Source organism: Coenobita brevimanus, chromosome 75, assembly GCF_032717465.1.
Source record: "Coenobita brevimanus isolate Jiangsu-jjx chromosome 75, ASM3271746v2, whole genome shotgun sequence".
Taxonomy (NCBI): Eukaryota; Metazoa; Arthropoda; class Malacostraca; order Decapoda; family Coenobitidae; genus Coenobita; species Coenobita brevimanus.
The window spans coordinates 22,236,834-22,251,296 of record NC_137028.1 but is presented as its reverse complement, the minus strand read 5'-3'; the positions used below and the strand labels follow the sequence as shown (position 1 = coordinate 22,251,296).

Sequence of the window (14,463 nt, the reverse complement as noted above, 5' to 3'; positions counted from 1 at the left end):
GAGAGAAAAATATCCTGTACACCCTCTCTCGTGGTCAAGTGCGTGGTAACTGACTCTCTCAGGCAGGCCAAGGGGTGTAAATTTTGCCGTATGTCAGCAGAAAATATAGTACGATATCTGTAGTAGAAATTATAAAATAATGTTTGGTCTAAAAGAGGTTACATCACAGATGAGTGAGCAAGCCATTGGTGCCACCGCAACTCAGTCATGACGTATCTTATGATGTCAGAATTCGTCAAAACTTCGTCACAGTCTTTGTCGTCAAAACACAGAGCTGTTGCTAACACAAGGTCCTCAGAAACAGCCTTACCGGGCTACCCTGAGGCCCATAAGCTGCCATTCATTAGAGGGTGTACCAGCATACCACGGTAGCGGTTCCGGTGTCTCACAGGTGTTTACTGGCGATGTACGGGGGTACATCAAAACACATTTTCGGTAAAGAAGGGGTTAACAACCTCAAGCACTTATCTGCCTGTGGACCAGGCAACATAAGCAACATTCACCTTAAACACCTAGGACCACAAGGCATACAAGCACTCACCAACATATCAAACTACAGCTACTCACACAACATAATACCCAACATCTGGAAGCATGGCAGTATCATCACTATCCCTAAACCCAACAAAGACCCCACGTTACCCTCCTCACATCGCCCCATCACACTCCTCTGCACCCCCTCTAAAGTCACTGAACGACTGGTACTACAACTAGTCACACCTTGCATTCCCCTATCCCAGTCACAACATGGTTTTAGGCCACTGCACTCCAGAAACACCCTTCTTACAGACCTTACACAGAGTTTTTGATGGCATGAATTCAGCTAGGCCACCACACAGAACACTCCTAATCACACTAGACATTAGCAGAGCTTTTGATGCCATCCCCCACCACAACCTCACAAACATGCACAATAACACAAAAAGATGGCTGGCAAACTACTTAGCAGGCAGATGTGCACAAGTAACATTTGCCGGTCAGTCTTCTAACATCAGAAACTTCACAAACAGCGTCTCCCAAGGATCTGTTTTTTCCCCTACTCTCTTTAACCTATACATGCACGACATACCCACACCCCACACACCACAGATACACATAGCTTCCTATGCAGATGATATAACACTTACATGTATGCACCAAAACGCAAACACAGCTGCACACATCATTCAACCTTACCTCAACACACTACATGAATGGTTCACCACAAACAGGCTCAAAATAGCCCCACCCAAAGCTACAGTGACTCTTCTCACAAACTGGACAGCAGAACACAGTCACATCCCACACCTCACCATAAACAACACCCCCCTACCACACACACACACACACACACACACACACACACACACAAAATCTTTGGTGTAACATACAATACATCAATGTCATTTAAACAACACATCACAAACATTAAAAATAAAATAACACTAAGACTCAATGCTTTGAGGTCACTTGCCCATACAACATTCTGACACAACAAAGAAACCACCACCACAATATACAAACAATACATACATTCAGTGATGAATTATGCAAGCCCTGCCTGGGCTTCTAACCTCACCAAAACACACTACAACACTCTACAAACCATACAGAACAAGGCCCTAAAAATAATCACAGGCTGCACAGCTACTACACCCACAGACCACCTACATCAAGAAACCAAAGTCCTCAAAGTCAAGGATCACCTAGACATGAGAGGCACCCAGTTTCTTGCTGCAGCCTCCACAAACCCACAACATCCACTACAGTACATGGCAGCACATCCACCCACACCAAGGAACATTAAAACAACACCCAGCACACAATACCATACACAAATAGTCATCTCTTCCCCCTCGCCCACCTCAGACCAGCTTCCAGAAGCATATCCACACTCAGATCACTCGCCGCTCCATTCAGTCACTTAAAGACAACAGACAGCTGCATGCACGGCCTCCTGACATCCACCCTTCTGAATCCTATCTTCCTTGTGAGGACAGGGTCCATCTGGCCAGGCTGAGATGTGGGCACCATCTAGCCCTCTTAAGCTACCAGAAGAGGCTGGATGACTCCATTGCTGATGCCTGTCCAGGATGCAACACAGCACCTCATACTATTAAGCACATTATGGAAGACTGCATTGCACACAATCACCTACGTCAACAACACAACATACACTTTTTGAGAGCTGTGTGGGAAAGCCCGGTCTCGGCCATGGCCTTCCTAAGGGACTCGGAGTTGTTCGGCCAGACTGCCTAGGGGACAACTACTACTACTACACTTCTCACCTTCCTCACCCAGTTATCATCCCCCATCCTCTCCACATGCTCAAACCACCTCAATCTACCTCTCCTCATCACAACACCAATACACTCCAGTCCCATCATACATCTCAACTCTTCCATTGTCTGGAAAAAATCAAATTTACTCAACTGTACCAGAAAGTGACAGTGTTCATCCTACCTATGGCTAAAACACATTGTCTAAAAAAATATATATACTTAAATCAACCTAAATGCAAATTTTAAGTCTAAGATCAAAATCGTTTAAAAAAAATCATTATATCGGGGTTTGGCCATTGTTCAGTGGGGTAGGTTGACATTTTTACCCCCATCGCTATGCCGGGATATTGTATCTCGGCGTCTGCCTGTACAATTGTAACTACAGTACAGTAGTTTGCTAATAGAAATTTATTAATACTTCCATAAATTCAAACAATAATGGGATAAAGTCCAAATTTAAGAAACATACGTGAATGCCACAGAGTAGATGAGTGTTACACCTCTGCATGAATGGTCAGTAGCAAGTCTGGGAATATGTATTATAGAATGTCTTAGGCAGAGCATTGCAACCAATATTAATGTTGAATTTGTACAGCCAGGCTTCAGTCAAACAATGTCAAGCTTGTTCGTTTTTATTTACAGTCAGTCTTATGATGGATGGAACAGATGTTTAAAAGACTGGTTTTTAACTGTCTCAAGGGGGATCTTATTAGTTTTTTGAATGGACAAAGTTGGTGTTTACCATTAATCTGTTCCTATAGGAAGTCATAAATGAATGTTACAAGGTGCAAAATGAGCAGCTGGCTGAGAATTGAAATTATCATCTCTGTGATGTATGGAAAAGCAGTTTATGGATTTCGGGGGCTATTTCTATAATCTTTAGATAAATATACAAATATACCAGAATATACTGTATATATATAGATATAAACAGGTGGTCTGGTCAATGTATTGCATTAGAATCGCAGCCCTTCATATAGTACTTTGCTGTCTTGTGCCCTTGTGGCACTTGTATACTCAAATACACACAGAGGCTGTGCCATCCTCTCTGTTACATACATAACTGGTTGCCTACTTTTAGCCCTGCTCATTTCCATACACACTGCTTACTCATAATAAATTATAAAATATTCATAGTACACCACCTCTACCTCATCCTGTGGAAAATAATAAAGTTTTTTGGCACTCATTTAATCAGTGGCAATCCGTCTTTTTCACTGAGATGAAAGCTGCATTTGCTGGACACTTCGACATCTTGTAATGAGGGAAATTAGTGTTGTTCCATGCATGGTTTCACTGTACGAGTGTGAGTGAGCAGTCACGAGTTCATGTAGTGAGTTGCATTTTGGACTCTGCTAAGGTGAGCAAGCTGTAGGTAAACTGACCTGAAACTTTGATGGTCAACTGATTAACATAGCAGAAAGCAAAAATATTGATGCCGTGTCAGTAAATCTTATTACTTGGATTTCTACCATGAAATACATGAATGTGGTCTAGATTTTTGTCCTTTTGTAGCTTATTTTGTACACCATATTGGCAAAAAAGACAGTGCTGTGGCTGTACATTCTTTTCATGGCAAAGTGTCATGAGTAGAATCATATTCTTGTATTATGACAGCACTCAAGATGAGGGATGTAGAGCAAAAATATTAATTAGCCATGCAGTACAGAACTGTGATATATGAAAAACATTGCAGTGGGCACTGCTGTATAGACATACAGTACAAGGAAGCCAGAATTGTGTCTGACTTAAGGAGGTCTTACTGGTTTATGTAAAAGTATTTTTTCTAAGCTGCAAGTTTCATTCATTACAGGATGTGCTCTCAGTTGCCTTCAGTGCTGACAATCGTCAGATTGTGTCTGGATCCCGTGACAAGACCATCAAGGTAAGGTTTTGTGGGAAGTGAAGGGAAGAAATAGCAATCTTGAATAGAGATTTGCACAGAAAAGGACACTTCTTTGCAGTTAATTCCAAAGTTAACTCTTTTTAGGTAAACTACTAGGGAATAGGGAAGAATTTCATAGAATTTGTTATTGATACCTGATAATGGAAATCTTATGGTAACAAACACACACACACACACACCGAAAATATTAACATGAAGTCTACCACTACATAGAATTATAAAATGACCTTATCAGAGCTGAGTGTCTTTGTTCTTCTGTAATTGTCACTCTTATAATACTTTCTGATACTAGTGCAATGTTCTGTCCTTTCACACCACTTATGGTCTTGCTCTTCAGAAATTACCAGTACTATCATCATCATCATCATCATCCGGACCTCCTTTCCCACCCTAGTAGCAGCATCCAGACAGCCCAAGTTTGCCCAGTCCAATGGACCATGCTTCCATTCACTTATCATTTATGCCCCCAGAATCCTGGCTCTATCTGATAAGCCAAAAACTTTCACCACATGCTGTAGTTTTACGTAAACATATTTGATTGAGTCTCACTTATGTGGAAAAGTATTTCTATGGGCATGCTGGTAGTGCATTTCTCTATCCCAAGTCAACTCATATCTGTCAGTTAATTCCATATCCCACTCTTTTCTTCCATTTCAGAGCACTTCATCCTATTTAATCTATAAACTGCAGTTACGTCAGAGGAACTACCCCTGACTGCAGCATACCTTAGTTGATGAGCATGCTTATTCAAATGGTGTACGTTGCTGCTTTTTTATTATCATTACAACCTCTTCCTGTCTAAAGTTGACTTTATTCTCATTGTTTAACCCTTTCACATCTCTTGAGCCATTAACACTTCAGTGCTGTATTTGTACTTCATTCACCACCAAACCTGATCATGTTATTTACTGATGTATACATTTATCATTCCATTCCATTATCAAGATCCTCTACATCAGCATCTAATTTCTCTTGCCATGCAGGTATTCTTTCATTTTTAACCCATATATATATATATTTATTGTTATAACGTATTGCAATTTTCCAAAGTATGTATAGTTGTGAGTAAAAGATGGAAGAAGAGCATAAGAGAGTATGGATCAGTTGGGTCAAGGATTGTGTGGGTAAGATTGAAAGTTGGAATACAAATGTGGGCGATTGTGTGTGTGTATGCGCCAACGCAAGATCGTGCAAGCAGAGTGAGAGAAGAGTTCTGGACAAATGTGGAAGTGTGCATGGAAAAGTTTGGAAGGAATGAGAGAGGGTTTTTGATCAGTGACATGAATGGTAAAGTAGGGAATGTGAAGGTGGATGGAATAGTTGGTGAGTGGGGTGTGCCTGCTGAGATAATGAGAATGGCAGTGCGTTAGTGGACATTTGTGCTGGGAGGGGGTTGGTGATAGCCAATACCCTCTTCAGGCACAAAATGATCCACAGGTATACATGGTGAGTGATGAGAAGGGTGGGTGGTGAACTGAATGAAAGGAAGGCAATGATTGATTGTGTGTGTGTGGATGAAAGGATGCAAAAATGTGTAATGGATGCAAGAGCTTATAGAGGTTGGGGGAGTGGACTTACCACTACTTGGTGGTGGCCAGAATCAAGATCCAATTAACATGGAGAAATAGAAGAAGGGAAGGACATGAAGGAGGAGTGCAGTAAACCCTCAAAGATCCGGACTAACTGGGGCTATAACCCTGTCTGGATCTCAAAAAATCCGGATCTTCCAGAAATTATATAAATTTGCTCATATGAAAGAAAACTTATGGTGGTTTGGGTGTAACTTAATGCAAAATAAAAACAAACAGTTATTTTTTTATATTCACCTTGCCAAAGTGTCACTTTCTGTTGTTCATCCTCGGGTTCTAGTGGGGGTGCCTCTGTCATCTTAATCAGAGTCCACTCATAACGATCTTACGCTTCACTTGGGAACTGGGACCTGCACTTCCGCTTCCACCTGCCTTGGCAGCAAAACCACGAAGCTTGGCTTTGTTTCTCTTTATATCACTGATTGTTTGTTTTGCAACACCATGTTCCTCACTTAACCGAGACACTGGTACACCTTTTTCTTATTTTTCTAGTAATTCAAGTTTTTCACCTGTGGTTAGCACCGTATGTTTGTGCTTTGGAGCCATGGTGGAAGAGTAAAGAAAGAAAACTGTGCTTTCACTCGGTCAATGTGTTCCGGCGACTTACACTCGGTTAACTGCCTCAGCTCATTGTCCACTCAAGGCCTCGTTCCCCCCCCATTCACATGTGCGCGCCTCACAATAGGATACCGGAGAACCGTTAATATTTAAATTAAATTTAATACGTGATAAAATTAATCGGATAGTGTAATGTGTACAAATATTTTTTTCATAAATTTTATTTAGTAAATTGTGTATCTTGTAGCCTGTGTTTTAAATTGAAAATTTGCTAAGAAATGGTCCGGATCTTTGAGGGTTTACTGTATTTGTAAGGAGAGTGGAAAGGTTACAAGAGGATGAGAAAAAGGCAGAGTATAAGAGAGAAGTGGAGGAACGATTGGGCAAATATGAATTGGAGCAGATGGGGGACGTGGAGGGTGTGTGCAGGATATTCACAGAAGAAATATGTGCAGCATGTGATGTGGTGTGTGGGATGAAGAGAAGACAGAGGGGTGTGCGAGGAACAGCGTGGTGGAATGAAGAGGTGAGACAGGCTGTGGCACAAATGAAGAAAGCATACAATGAATGGATGAGAAATAGGGGCGTGGAAGAAGTTGAGAGGCGGAAGAGAGAGTTATATGTAGACAGAAAGAGAGAGGTGAAAAGATTAGTAAGAAGAGAGTGGATGAGGAATTTGGAAGGAACTTGAATGTAAAGTGGAGGGACTGTAAGAAAATGTTCTGGAAAGAGGTGAAAAGAGTAAGACAGGGTGGAAGTGAAGTTAGCAGGGGAGTGAAAGATAAGAATGGTAGATTACTAGTGGAAAAGGGAGAAAAAGTGAGCAGATGGAGAGAACACTTTAAGGAATTGTTGAACATGGAGGATGGAAGTAATGCGAGTATAAGTGGCTGGGGAATGGCTGGGAGAAGGAGAGAGGTGAGAAGACTGGAAGAAATCAGTAGGATAGAAGTTGTGGAAGCAATGAAAAAAGTTAAATTGGGGAAAGCACCAGGAATTGATGGAATGTGTGGTGAAATGTCCAAGCTTGGGGGAGAGAGAGTATTAGAATGGATGTGAAAAGATGTGCAGATTGGCCTGGGAGGAAGGTAGAGTCCTGGAGGATTGGAAGTCAAGTATAATTATTCCCTTGTACAAAGGAAAAGGGGAAAAAGAAGTGTGTGGTAATCATGGGGGCATTTGTCTTCTTAGTATAATAGGAAAAGTGTATGGTAGGATACTTACTGACAGAGTTAGAGAAAACAGAGGAATTAGTTGAAGAACAGGGAGGCTTTAGGAAGGGAAGAGGTTGTGTAGATCAGATATTCATTCTTAGATCTTTAGTGGAAAAGTTTCTAGAGAAGGTAAAGAAGTTGTATGCAGCTGTCATGGATTTAGAGAAAGCTTATGACAGGGTGGATAGACAAGGATTGTGGAAAGTATTAAGAATATAAGGAGTAGATGGGATGTTGTTGAATGCTGTGAAGAGTATATATGATGGTGCTAAGGCTGCAGTGCGTGTGGATGGTGAAGTGAGTGAATTTTTTTCTTTGAAGGTTGAGTTGAAACATGGATGTGTCATGCCTCCATGATTGTTCAGTCTGTACATGGATGGGGTAATAAAAGAGGTACAAGGTAGGGTAGTGGATGTTGGAGTGGCCCTTGTGAGAGAGGGTAGTGTTTGGAAACTCCCTGTACTGTTGTTTGCAGATGATACTGTGTTGTTGAGTGAAGACAAAGGAGAGCTGTAAGGCTTGGTGAATGAGTTTGGGAGAGTGTGTAAGAAACGGAACCTAAAGGTGAATGTAGGGAAGAGTAAAGTGATGGTCTTTGAGAGAGGTGAAGTCAGTGAATGTACAGCGAGGTTGGATGGTGAGGAATTGGAAAATGTGAGTACATTTAAGTACTTGGGTAGTGTGATGAGTAAGGATGGAGGTTTGGAGGGTGAAGTGCTTGAAAGGGTACAGCAGGGAAGAAAGGTTGCTGGTTCCTTGAAAGCAGTGATAAGAAGCATGGAAGTGAAAAAGTTACTACATGACAGTATTGTGATACCAACTCTAATGTATGGAAGTGAAGCTTGGACGTTGCTGGAAGGACACAAGTCAAGAGTGAGAGCAGTGGAAATGAGTTATTTAAGAGGAGCTTGTGGAGTCACATGGAGAGACAGGCTGACAAATGAGGATATAAAGGAGCATTGTGGTGTGGATGTGGATGTGATAGGAAGCGTTAGGAGGAATACACTGAGGTGGTTTGGCCATGTGGAGAGGATGGAGGGTGAAAGACTGACGAAGAGAGTGTATGTGAGTGAGGTGGAGGGGGTAAGAGGGAAGGGGAGGCCGAGGATGAGATGGAGGGATGGGGTGGAGAGGTATATGAGAGGGGGGGATGTGAGTTGGGAGTGGGGAAGTGAAATGGCGGGAGATAGGGCGACGTGGAGGCGATTTGTTTGTGGCCACCCTGAACGGGATTGAGGCATCTGGCAATAGATAGATAGATATATATTTATTGTTGTAACGTATTGCAATTTTCCAAAGTAGTACTTTCAGAGTTTGAAATTTTTATTCAGACTTAAGTTTTTGTGCTTTGTTTTATAAGTTAATTGTATTATTCTCTTTATTTGTAAGTTATAATATACAATAATGCCTTTCAGCTGTGGAACACCCTAGCCCAGTGCAAGTATACCATTCAGGAGGATGGCCACTCTGATTGGGTGTCATGTGTCCGTTTCTCACCTTCCAACAGCAACCCCATCATTGTCTCTTGCGGCTGGGACAAGGCTGTTAAGGTAAAGATACATGTACAGTTTGGAATAAGAAAAGAATTAAGCCCTGCACCTACTGATTTGGATATTGTATGGTTTTACCGATACTTGTGTTACATGTCTCATTGTTGTGATGAATTTTTGGTGTACAGTATTATGTAAATTGTATTAGTTGTAGAAGCTTTAGCTAAGTAAAATGCATTGTAGTAGAGAGTTTTTTTGTGTAACGTGTAAATAACCTTGTGCATTACATTACAGGTTTGGAGCCTTACCAACTGCAAACTGAAGACCAACCACTATGGCCACACTGGCTATTTGAACACAGTGACAGTTTCCCCTGATGGTTCTCTGTGTGCGTCTGGTGGCAAGGTAAGTTTTCAGCAATAACTCAGATGGTATAATATTCAGCATCATGTTATTATGAACCTCTGCCATTATGATAGTAAGAAATTGTGTGGGAGGGATCCAGATGTAGAGACTGTAAGTGCAAAAGCTGGAGAGATCTGAGTGTCCAGTGAATATGCCACATTCATTCACAGATCCCTAGTCCACTTCACATGTGTAATGATGACACTAAAATAATGCACTCCTTACTGCTTGGTGGGAAAGAGACTGTTGTTGACTTTCAGGTTAAAAAGGGTTTTCACATGGCTAGTGGTCTTTTTCTTGGTCTTGGCAAGGAGTGGATGGTGCCAATGCCCCATTACAAAGCCCATTAGGTAGCATGAGAAATTGATCATGTTAGATTAGATTATTTGAAAGAGGACCATAAGAGAAAGATGATTTTGTTCAGCTGGATCTTTTTGAACTAAAAAGATTACATACTGTCTGTGGCAGTGGTAAAAGAACAAGAATGATCCCTTGCTGAAAGGGTTCATTATAATCTTAGTGGCGTCATTGTACAAGGCAAGGCATGAATTTTGAATACTCATCTGAAGTTACTGGGTGTAAAGTGAGGAACAAGTTCACTGAATATTTTATCTTTCCTGGCTAATGTTCCTAAGTTGGGAGGAGCTTGGTTTGTATTTTGGCTGTAAATGATGCTTTTTTATTATGTATCAGGTAAGAAAGTAACAGCTAGTGTAGCTTGAAATACTAAGCAAACTTATGTTTGGCTGTCCCATTGTGTGGGTATTGCTTTTAGTTTCCTTATTAACTCTGGATATTACCCATCCTATTTGTTTATGGGAAATTGGGGAGGTGATTGTAACTTCTGTTTGATCTTTCTCTCACTAGGATGCCAAGGCAATGCTGTGGGACTTGAATGATGATAAGCACCTGTACACCCTGGATCATACTGACACCATCAACTCACTATGCTTCAGCCCCAATCGCTACTGGTTGTGTGCTGCTACTGGCCCCTCTATCAAGATATGGGATCTAGAAGGGAAGAACATGGTTGATGAACTGAAACCAGATGTTATCACACAAAACCCTAAAGCAGAACCACCTCAGTGTCTGTCAATGGCATGGTCTGCTGATGGTCAGACTCTTTTTGCTGGCTACAGTGACAGCAAGATTCGTGTTTGGCAAGTCAGTGTTACATCTCGTGCTTAAATACAAAATAAATTGAAGCACTGATTTCTGTGTATTAATCTTACATTGTGTAACTCTGCACAGTACTCTTCACCTGTCCCAGATTTTAATCCTTTTGCGGCTTTCACATAAGTTTAGGGGCTGAAAATGACAATATTATGGCTGTACTGTGTTTTCTTCCCTTCATACTTGATAATGAACATTGGTGTTTTCTACAACTTGGCATTAAAGAAGGAAATTTGGCAATTTTAGGTCAGGGTATAACAAAAGGAGTACAGCAATCCCTTGGTTATTGCACGTAATTGGTACCTGGGAAGTTAGTGTTGCATTTTATGCTTAAATATAAAATAAATTGACGCTCTGATTTGTGTATTAATCTTACATTGTATAACTGCACTATACTCAACCTGGCCCTTTTGTCCTGTGGCTTTCATGTAGTTTAGTGTTTAGTGGCAGAAAATGACAAGACTTCATGATGAACATTATAGTGTTGTGCTCTTTCTAACTTGGCATTCAAGAAGGATAAGGCAATTTTAGGCCAGGATATAACAGAGTACACAGTGATCCCTTGATTACTGCACTTAACTGGTACCGAACTTAGTGCACGATATTAAAATTGCGCATAACAAAAGCACAGGATGTATAGGATTTATCCTACTTGGTACTGGCACCCACTTGTAAACCCAGATTTTCCATTTCACAGTTTATATCCTTTAAATACATATTTAACTAGAGAGTGCATACCTCCATTTATGCAACTGCCATTTAAAAGGATCTGGATCCATGGATATAGGATCTGGATCAACCCCCATATTCAATTCTTTCTTAGTCCATGGCTCACCTTTTCACAAAATTTCTTTGAAATAATGATGAGAACTTTTGGAGATACTATGCAGGATACTCCGGATCCACCCCCCAAACATTCCTTCCTTGGCCCATGGCCCACCCTTCCACAATATTTCATCAAAATCCATTATCTCAGATCTGGATCCGTGGATATAGGATGCAGATACACTTACAAATTTAGTTCTTTCTTGGTCCATGGCGTAACTTTCCACAAAATATACTGAAATTCATTGAGAACTTTTGGAGACAATGTGCAGGATACTCTGGATCCAGCCCCAAGTTCAGTTATTTCTTCATTGGACCATGGCCCACCATTACACAAAATTTCAACAAAATCCATTCAAAATTTGAGTAGTCCTGCTGACAAACAAACCAATGTGGGGTAAAACTTCTTGGCGGAGGTAATTACATGGTCATGGTAAGTATCAGAACACACACAGACATGGTTAGGTTAATAGAAAATTATGAAAAAGGCACAATAAGGAAGAAACGTATCACAGAGACTTAAGATGGGCTAGAGGGTGGAGATGTAAGTGGTCTTCACCACCTGGGATAACTCCTTGAGTAAGGTTTCATCCTCTTGAACCCATCAGGAACCTCGAATATTGCACATCGTTGTCGGCATGAACCAACTCGGGTGCAGAATAACAGGAGTGCAGATTTTCATTCTGCATTAATAAAAACTATAAGCAAATGTGCAGTTATGTTACATGTGGGACATCAGTGCCTTGTCCCTCCTGGGAACCCCCAAATGGGATGGTCATAACACACCTGTAGGCTACTTTATTCTCATCAGTGCCTACTCCCTGGGAACCCCCAAACAGAAAGGTCATAACATACCTGTAGGGTACTCTTTTCTCACATCTTGCCCTCTTAAACACTCATCTTCCTCTTACTTCTCTCACCAATGTACTACACTCTTCCATACCATATGGTCTGCCTCTACGAACAATAATCCCATTTTCACTGTACATTACAACTTTTTCTGGTATCCTCTCTGTGTGGACTTTCTGTATGTCAGTAACATTGAAGTGGATTCCTTTTTCACCACTCAGTAATGTCAAGAGATGCTTTTCAGTATTTGTTGATGAATTACAACATTTAGGAAAACTTGATGTAGTGCTGCTCTCGGGTGTCTGCCCTTTCCTCTCCTCCATCCTTCCATCCTCCTCTGTCTTTCTTTCCTTCAATCTTTCCTTGTCCTTCTGCCTACAAGTGACTTTACACTCACTTTTTCCATCCTTCATTCTTTCCTCTTCCTTCTGCCTGTGGGTGACTACACTGACAAGTCAAATGGTTTCCTGTACACCAGGAAACCATTTACTATGCTGGGTGGTAACCATGTAACCAAATTTTGGCGCCTGGTGGTTTAGTGGGTAATTATTGCGCTCCAATCGGATTGAGCCAGTGAAGATTATACTGTACTGTATACAGTATATCCAAGGGGTGGTTGGGGTTTATTGGTCATGTAATGCCACTCAGGGATGAGTGAGGCTGGTTACTCTCATCTTAAAATGTCAGGACCAACTGCCTAGCCCTGGGTTCCTATGCTCCTCATGGGGCGACGTAGGATTGCATGATGGGTGGATGGATGGAAACCTTAACTTACATGTTGGGTATAGCCTGTTAATTTAAGTGTATCGGGTGTCTTAAAAATTATACATTTCATGCTGTCAAAAAAATTAGGAGAGTAACTTGAAAGCAATTGAGCTGTAAGTTGTGTGCTCAAGTAAACATCATATTCCCATCTTGTTAAGTTGCTCTCAGCATTACTCACAAAATCCACCAGTGCTGGATAGTTTCATTTCACAAAGCTTTTTAAGCCATGCCCACACAATCCGCCACTACCATAATGAATAAAGCAGTTTCACTGAAAGAATAGATATTGTGAATCACTTGAAACAATGAATAACTGCCATCAGAGAAACCACAAAAAATACTGTATGGCATGTTTGATTAGAAACTTATTACCAGTTGGATGTCCAGTGAACCCCAAGAAAAAACTTTTCAGTAAACCACAACCTAATACTCTAATATGCAGCTTTAGCCACTCCAGAATTAATAAACTAACGCTATGATAGCCCTTAAGTTATATTCAGGGTTACTAAGCATGATTAAGGTGCACATAAACTGGATACCTTCAAAAAATAATTGATTTCTGAGGTAATGTAATTTTTGGTCACCATAGACTATTTTGAAAAATTACCAAGTATACAGATGCCATTTAGACTATTACCTACATACTGTACTGGTTATGTACCATGTGGCATTGTGTAACGCGACTCTAATAGTACAATGTGATGCAGTAATCTGACTGCCCTTCTCTCTCAGTATTTTTGTCCATTAATAAAGCCACTAGAACTGTTAATTTCTCAAAGCTAATTATACTAAAAATTAACATTGAGACAATAATAGAGGGTATGTTCTATCAAGAAAGATAAAGCTGGGCTTATCTGGATATTGTAGTGGTAGGTGGTGGCAACCATCATCCACTCACTTCATGTAGTGCTGCCTACTTCTTCCTTAGTCTTTATCATTCTTTTTCTGTGCCTGTCCTCCTCTCTTCATATTTCTCCCATCTTTCCTGTTGCTTCTTATTGCTTTTCTCTCCTTTACACATGGCTTTACATTGAATGACAAGCCAAATGGTTTCCTGTAAGCCAAGAAACCATTTACAACGCTGGGTGGTAACCATATAACCAAACCATACGTGCTTCCAACGTGTCAACAAGTGGGTTGGTAGAGGGTTAGTGCCCCTCCCCGTAAAACAAATAACTCAAGAGTCAAATGGCCACCCCTTACGGGATTATGGCGTCTGGCATTAGACAGATAGTTAATGTCTAATAATTTTAAGAAAATCTATTTGTTGCACTGGTGTTACATACCACCTTAATAATGCTGAACAGCTAAATATTAGTGTCAAATTAGAAATTTGTGTACTTGAACCCTTCCTGCTTGTCACAAGTGTATCAACCATAAAACACAGCAAAGCCAGCATGATGCTAATGGGAAAATAAAAATACCAGA

At 40.9% G+C, this 14,463-nt stretch overlaps 1 protein-coding gene across 1 annotated transcript in view; it reads left to right on the top strand.

Annotated features, from left to right (window-relative positions):
* Nucleotides 1-10,954, top strand: part of Rack1 (Receptor of activated protein kinase C 1) — a 71,367-nt gene extending 60,413 nt beyond the window's left edge. The window contains exons 5-8 of the mRNA XM_080278786.1: nt 4,075-4,146; nt 8,944-9,078; nt 9,313-9,423; nt 10,291-10,954. Coding sequence (XP_080134912.1) covers nt 4,075-4,146; nt 8,944-9,078; nt 9,313-9,423; nt 10,291-10,611 — 639 coding nt within the window. The 3' untranslated portion in view covers nt 10,612-10,954. The remainder of the gene's footprint in view (nt 1-4,074; nt 4,147-8,943; nt 9,079-9,312; nt 9,424-10,290) is intronic.
* The last annotated feature ends 3,509 nt before the right edge of the window (nt 10,955-14,463 follow it).